This window comes from Octopus bimaculoides, chromosome 20, assembly GCF_001194135.2.
Source record: "Octopus bimaculoides isolate UCB-OBI-ISO-001 chromosome 20, ASM119413v2, whole genome shotgun sequence".
Taxonomy (NCBI): Eukaryota; Metazoa; Mollusca; class Cephalopoda; order Octopoda; family Octopodidae; genus Octopus; species Octopus bimaculoides.
Window position 1 is genome coordinate 6,860,900 of NC_069000.1, and position 8,082 is coordinate 6,868,981.

The window sequence follows — 8,082 nt, forward strand, 5'->3', positions numbered from 1 at the left end:
ATACATATATATATACATATATATATATATATACACATATATATATATATATATATATATATAATGTTTTTATTTACTAAAAATCATAGATATAAAAAAAGCTTAGAATTATAAATTGGTTGTTAATCTATTTTGGTAATTTATTCCATCTGCATTACCCCAGTTGTCTAATTGTGCTGTTTCTTACTTTGAATATTTCTTTTCTTTGTCAGATACGAAGTTCCTCTAATGGATGACCATATAGTTATTTTACCAATCTACATGAGAGAGAAAAAGTGAGTGAGTACCATATTTCCAGACAATAATATAAACCTTATCAATTTTATATGCTCCAAGCTCCACCACACTTCATTCATTTCTAATTGTTGGGATAATTACTCAATCCCAATAGAAAGAAAATTTAAGAAACAAGAGCAGAGAGGCTCTGACCATTATCAGAAAAGAGAACTTGGGAAGTGAAAAACAAAAAAGTCAACGAAATTTATGCATTGACCTTGAATTTTACCTGTTTATAGAGAAACCACTAAATTTTTTTCATTGTTTTTATTAGTGCAATTCAACCAGTCGGTGTTCGCAGAATGAAAACCTGCAAATAATTTTCTTTTTTGCTGTTAATTAATGGGTTTGTAAAAATACAGTAATTCCGCACTTTGAGGATCTGCTTTACGAGACCCTGGATTTACAAGTTTTTATTTTTCAAGCACAATATACAAATTTTGAATAAAGTGCAAAAGTTTCTACTACCATAACAACCTCTTCTGTGTGTTACCAAGAAATTTATAGAGAATGAAAAAAAAAAGCTTCTAAGAGGCAACCAATTTTTAAAAAAGAAATCCACAAGTTCGTCTACAAGTGCTTGTGAATCGGCGATCACGTCTACAAGTGACGGTGTGCACGAGTCTAGTGTGAGTGACTGTGATTCAGAAAACAACAGTAATATTTATTATAAATAATTTTGACTTACTTTTTTACATAAAATATTCTTTACATTCTATTGTTATTTTATTGCTATTTATTTACTAGTATTATAGATTTTATAGGTAAAATATTTTTCTTGGATTGAATTGTGATTTATAACAATTGTACAACAAAAAGTTACGAAGTATGAGTACATTGAATATGAACTATTTTTTTGAACAACGAAAGACACAAATGGAAAACAAAAGAACAGCATAAAGAACGACCCTTCATCAGTTGTTGGCTGTTTTTCTACTCTCGTATTTCGAGCATTTAACAATATATGCTTTTGCTAAAACAGTTGCTCCTGCAAAGAAAATCAAATAAAATTTGGGATTTTGCAGAGGGTCAAAATTGGTAACACAGTGATAAAGTATGTCTCGATGTATTTGTGTGAATAGTTGTATGTGTGGGAATTCTGCTCATCATTACAAATCATTTTATGTACACAATGTAAAATTACTATATTGACTCCTAGTTATGGAATTGTTTGACATTTTCTCAATGTTTTCTTTTTTTGTTTGCTTGTTTCTTCATTGAATCCTATTGGTATTGATTTTAACCTATTGAACATAAATTGATTTTTTAAATTTTTTTTATTCTAGAGTGAAAGTGGCTTACAATGATACTCCTATAACATCATACAGTTTATTCGGTCAGCCGTTACTTCTTCCAGTTCCCAGAAAACATTGTACCTATGAAATCCTTTATAATTTAGTTTTAAATAGAATATCGTAAGTCTGCAATTTTTACTACACTTATTGACAAAATTTGTTTCACAACTCGGGTGGGGTAAAGGATTTTAGTACTGGAGTTGTTTCATGTGTCGGTCACAACTTGGGGGCCATTTCAGTATACCTTAACCCATTACAATTTAAACCGGCCATGTTGGAGCCCAAATATTCTATGCTTTAAGTTCAAACTGGCCACAGCTACCCTACAATGTCATTCTAAAAATTAACAACCACATCATTGAAATGACAAGGAACCAGGAGGTATGGTGATATGCTGTGCTTGATAAGATGTGTCAAGCCAAGTAAAATTGCTGTCTTCCACTCATAGAGGCTTGTCCTTTCAGGTGTTGCGTGAATGTACCCATGCTGGTGGTACATAAAGAGCACCCAGTATACTCTGTTAAGTGGTTGGCATTACGAAGGGCATTCAGCTGTACATGCCACAACAGACAATTGTTGTCTCGCCAGCTCCATGTCAAACCATCAAATCCATGTCAGCATGGAAAGCAGACGTTAAACAATGATGATAATCAACATTAAAGTCTCAAAGCTATGAGATAATCCATGGTTAATTCAAAATGATGTGAATAAATAAGCATTACATTTGGCAGAATAATCTGAATGCTAAAAGGTTTAAGTTGGCTTTTTTTTTAAAGATGCTTAATCGTATTTTTTTTTAAATCCATTTTTTTAAAGTTCAACATTATTGATAGTACTTGTGTTGTCTTTTAGTGGTTTGAATTTTTTTTTTTAATAAAAAAAAATACAAATTAACTTCATCCTCAAAGTGAACATTTTTTTATTTTCAGACGTTATGTGAAAGTTCCTGATGAATCTGAGAAATGGTGGATAGACGACGATGTGAAGAATCGGTCAGATGAAGATGATGAACTGGAGGAAGACTTAGATAATTTGGATGTTGTACCAAAGCCTCTCTACAGTGTGAATGGGGGTCAGTCTATCTCACCTTATTTTACTTTGATATGTTGTAGTGAGTAAATTAACGTAACTAATACATTAGTCTGTAGCTGAACTGCTCGTTAAAAGGATCAATTATCCAAAATCTGTTGCCCAAGGAGTAAGAGACTCGACATAATGCATTCTTCTTCAGCCTAAGTGCCTTGACTAATCCAGTAAAACCTAGTCATACTTAAGTTGGCCCACAAGGAACTCATCTGTCCTTCAACAAGTTTTTGTTTTTACTCCTGCTGGGTGTCCAGACATCCTCCTCACAAGAGTAGCAGGCAACTCAAATGTGGGCCACTGATTTAGCCACTGACCATCCAGTCATGGAACATGTAGTACTGGCTTACATGGTACCAGTAGCAGGTTTCATTCCCAGATGTGTTGTTGTAGTTGTGTTATTCAGTGAAGTTTTGTGTTATTTTTCTCTTTGCAGAAAACAATTCTCAAATGGAGGAAATGGACGATAGTTGTGACTCTCCCTTAGAAGAAAGTCCCAAAGGAAATCTTCCCTACAGCAGCAACCTCAACTGTACAGATACCTCAACTACATTGACTAACAACTTAAATAACAGTGTTGGTCCTGCTAGTAGCTCCACTACCAACAGCAATATAACAGCAACCAGTGGGAAATCGAAGACAGAACTAAAGCAATCATGTGAAGACAACATCAATACAGATATTGAAACCGAAGAAAATGAAAACCAGCCACCACATCGTCTCTTCCGGTTTACGCCCGTCAATTCTTATGGAACAGCAGCAGTTGATAATCGAATGGATGAAAGTGGAAAGCCGTTGGAATTAACATGTAATTTGGATTTTTTTTTTTTTTTTTTTTTTTTTTTTTTTTTTTTGTTAATCCTTTATTTATTTTTTTTGCTTTGCTCACTGGACCGTGTCCATGCTGGAGCATTGCCTTGAAGGGTTTTAAATGAACAAATTAACCCCATTACAAAATCATTCAACTGGATCCACTCTTAATGTCTTGTGTCATTAGACCGCATTCACTGTTTTTATTTTTCTCTTTTCGATGTCACATGGTAGATATTCTGTGTAAATGTGACAGAAGCTAAGAAAAGCTTTAGTTTGTGTGTTAATGGTTATAATCAGTGTGTTTAATATAGTTTCATGTAAAATTTATATATTTCCCCACCATTTCTTTCAGCACAAACCTATATTGCTATAGACTGGGATATGAAAGCCAAAATGAAATTTTACAGTGAATCTGTAGCAGAGGTGAGATCATTTATTACATTGGGAAGATCACATTTTCACTTGATATTGATATTTCCACAGGGTGTTGTTTATACTACTAATAAATATATATATATATATATATATATATATATATATATATATATATATCATCATCATCAAACGTCTGCCTTCCATGTTGGCATGGGTTGGATGATATATATATATATGTGTGTATGTGTTTCTGTTGATAAACATATTCATTTTATTTATTTCCGTTGATATAAATTTACAGCAAGTTTGTACCAAAATCTATTAAATATTCTATTGGCATGTTTTCTCAGACAATTGATATTCATGAATCGATGCGCCAGAAGAACACTATGAAGAAGCAGACCATTCAGTTGAATGAATGTTTGGAATTATTTACAACAAAGGAAAAACTCGGCGCTGATGATCCCTGGTTTGTACTGCTCCACTCTTACACTGACTGATAATGATTTAGAATTTTGGGGACTGTTAGCATCATATTTTTTTTAGATTTGAAAAGATGTTATTCTCTCTTCATTCTGTAAAGTCATAGCAGCAACATAGGATCAAGAGGACCTATTTAGTCTTGTTGAGGACATGGGGACATCTGTAGTGTTGGTGCCACAATGTAATCAGCTCATTCTGTGGTGCTTGGTGTTACAAAGGGCATTCAGCTATAGAAAGCAAAATGAAACTGAAACGTATAAGTTGGAACGTGAGTCTCTGATTCATCAAGGGAGGTAATAGATCAGAATAAGAACTGATCAAACCATGATGGTCCATCCAGTCCTTACCAGTGTGAAGACGTACACTGTTTGAGTCAGTGTTATCATCATCAATTGGTCTTCCATGCTGGCATGAGTTGGACAGTTTGACAGGAGCTGGCAATCCAGAGAACTGCACCAATCCCCACTTTCTCTTTTGATGTGGTTTTTACAGCTAGATGCCCTTCCTTATGCCAACCACTTTGCAGAGTGGACTGGGTGCTTTTTAAGTGTCACCTTTTATTAAAATATGTGAATGTACATAGTAATTTTTTCATCTGTAGGAGATGAGGCTAATTGATCTGAATAATTCTTATTAACAGTTATTACCCCGATGATATTTAATCAACTTGATTGATCTTAATAATTAGGTGTGAAAATCTTAACTTCAAATTCTCCAATTTTCTCATATATTTTCAAATAACTGTATTTATTGTAATTTCTTTTCTGTCTTAGGTATTGTCCTCAGTGTAAGAAACATCAGCAGGCCACGAAAAAGTTCGATCTCTGGTCTTTACCCAACATCTTAGTTATACACTTGAAACGGTTTTCTTACAATCGATATTGGCGAGACAAAATAGATACGCTTGTTGAATTCCCCACTTGGTAAGTGACCACAATTTCTAGCAGGCTTTTATACCATGGTTTTTAAAGAAATATTTTTATGTTCGGCTGGTGTTTGGAACATAATGTGAAATTTTGATGGAAGGTTTAAGATCCTTTTAAAACAGGGAGTTTGTATCTTAGAACCAGGGGCAGTTTCAGGTGGGTTAGGATGAAAAAAAAGGGTTAAAGTAATTTCCTTCATTGTTTTATGAAGATTTAATTTCCTTCAACTTAATTTGGTTTCTTTTTTTTTTTCTTCTTCATTTGAAATCTGATCTTTAAAAAAAAGTAAAAACTTTTAATTTTCCCAAACAAAGAATAAAACCAAGAATATGTGAAAATGTATTATAAAAAAGAAAAACCCCAAAATTGTTTTAAATGTTTTGTTTCTGTTGTTTAGTAACTTGAATCTGAAGAAATACATAATCAACAACAACCATGGTCCTGCTACTTATGATTTAATATCTGTGAGTAACCACTATGGTGGAATGGGTGGTGGTCACTGTAAGTAACCAGACTTTCTTAATTTTTTAAATTTAATTTTATAAAAAAGACATTATCTAATGTAGATACTGCTTTTGACATGGTCCCTATTATGTAGATTGTATAATTTTATGTGTGTGTGAAAATATATACACACATAACATGATCATGTGATTGACCAGATTATTGGATGTTATTATACATCACTGGTCACAATGCACTTTACATCATTTTAGCTTTTGAATGATGCCACCCTGCTAACAAGGTATGCAGACCAACATGCCCCTTGATTGGAAGGCTACCGTGTCACTGGGTGACCCTTGTACAGCTGATTGGACTGGAGCAACATGAAACAAAGTGTTTTGCTCAAGAACACAATGTGCTGCTCAGTTCAAAAATTGAACCTATGATCTAGTGATTGAGAGTACAACTCCCTAACCACTAGGCCATATATGTGAAGAATTTTATTATTAATTGGCAGAAGTTACAGAGTGATTTGAGGGCCAAAAATTTTGGGCATTCACATTTATCAAACTCCCAATACTTATTTAACTTTAATGCAAAGTGACATGTCTAATGTAGATAGATTCATGTTGATATGGACTCTATTGGTCTGTCACACTTTTGTAATGTAGTTTTTAGTTAAATGTTCCAGCTTGTGTGTTGTAGGCTTCAGACCAACTCTGATCCCATACACCTCTGGTTGATGCTGTTCTTGCAATTCTTTGCTTTTGGGTTCAGTCACACTGCACTGCACCTTGGGCAAGTGTCTTCAACTCTGACCAATGGCCTGAGTGAATTTGGTAGATGTAAACTTGAGTGGAAGCTTGTTTGCATTTGCCTGTTACTACTTGACACCAGGTATTTGTTTGTTTATGTTCCCATAATTTAGCAGTTCAGCAAGTAGTCATGTTCAAACTGACAATTTGTTGTGTGCCTCGACCGGCAGTGCTGGTGATGATGTGTAGAATGTAAAATTCCTGTCAATGATGTTAATGTTTCCTTTCCATGTTTTCTGCAGATACGGCATTTGCCAAAAACAAAGATGATAAGGAATGGTATTATTTTGATGACTCAACTGTATCAGCTTCTTCTGAGGATGCTGTTGTGGTAAGAATATTTGATTGGAATATTCAGAAAAAATCTACCAGCCAAAAGAAAAAAAAAGTTAAATATTTACTGAATGTTGCACTGGGCAGGTTTGCAACAGAATTGCTAGTTTTGGAGCTAAATATCCTGGCATTTATTATATTCTGAAATCAAATCCTGGTGAAGTTCACTAAACCAGTCAAGTGTAAAATATGAGTGACACTTGTTTCATTTCTTTTTTAACTGGTTTGCTGGTGAAATTAATGAAACATGAGGAAAACTATTTTGTCTTTCTTGGTTATGTCCCTTTAGATTGAGTCTAACTTTGCCTGTCATTCTAGTAAAGTAATTCTACTGTAAGAGGTGGTGCTCCAGTATGGCAGCAAAGCAATGTTTGAAACTGGAGATGAAATTCAAAAATAAAAGAGTGGTTTATTAGGATCCACTTTTTAATGCTAGTTTAAACTGTTTGAAATAAACTTTTTAAAAATTCTTGTCTAAGGAGGGTCCTATCAGAAGCAACTGTCATTAGTCTTTCTGGCTGGACACCCACGTGTGATCAACTGAGATAATATGGATATTATCTGACCATTTCATTCTTGGTCCACCTCTTGGCGTCCTGCTGATTGGTTCCACTTGAAGAATCTGCCTTATGATTTTTTCTTGTCACATTCTAATCACATTATAATAGCATTGGAGCTGTGACCTCTCTATGCTGAGAAGTCTTGGCCCAACCTGGAGAATCTCTCTCATCTGAAAGCTATGCCCCCTGTCGAATAACATTACATCAGAGATCCTTTGGGATAATTCCCATTTCAGCCACTTGCGTTTGTGAGTGTCCTCTTTCAGTCATTGTCCAACAATCACAACCTATGAAGTTTGTAAAATGAAATGGGGGGAGGGATCATTGAAACAATTAAGTTTGATGAAGTATTTTGACTTGTGCTCTTGTTTCATTCCAGACAAAGGCTGCCTATGTACTTGTGTATCAAAGACAAGGCATCCCTGATCCATCTCAGAAGAAACGGTCCAAGATGAATAATGCTACCTGTTCTTCCTTAGCCGGAGGAAGTGGCCAAGCTGCTGCTGCTGTCACTGCCGCTGCTGCTGCCACCACTGCTGCTGCTGTCGGTGCTCCGCCGCCTTCTTTCCCACAGACTGAGTCACAAGATAGAAACACAAATGGTATTGAAGATACCGATGATGATGACGATGATGATGATGAAGCTATGGACATAAATTAAGACTGGGTTTTTTTTTTT

General features: G+C 34.8%; 1 protein-coding gene across 2 annotated transcripts in view; it reads left to right on the top strand.

Moving 5' to 3' along the window:
• The window catches only part of LOC106869189 (ubiquitin carboxyl-terminal hydrolase 15), a 36,990-nt gene extending 28,914 nt beyond the window's left edge, over positions 1-8,076 (top strand). For both annotated transcript variants that reach the window (XM_014914820.2, XM_052974943.1), the window contains 10 exons: positions 213-275; positions 1,563-1,691; positions 2,501-2,643; positions 3,091-3,462; positions 3,820-3,890; positions 4,193-4,311; positions 5,099-5,248; positions 5,649-5,752; positions 6,753-6,841; positions 7,783-8,076. In XM_014914820.2, coding sequence (XP_014770306.1) covers positions 213-275; positions 1,563-1,691; positions 2,501-2,643; positions 3,091-3,462; positions 3,820-3,890; positions 4,193-4,311; positions 5,099-5,248; positions 5,649-5,752; positions 6,753-6,841; positions 7,783-8,064 — 1,522 coding nt within the window. In that variant the 3' untranslated portion in view covers positions 8,065-8,076. The remainder of the gene's footprint in view (positions 1-212; positions 276-1,562; positions 1,692-2,500; positions 2,644-3,090; positions 3,463-3,819; positions 3,891-4,192; positions 4,312-5,098; positions 5,249-5,648; positions 5,753-6,752; positions 6,842-7,782) is intronic.
• The last annotated feature ends 6 nt before the right edge of the window (positions 8,077-8,082 follow it).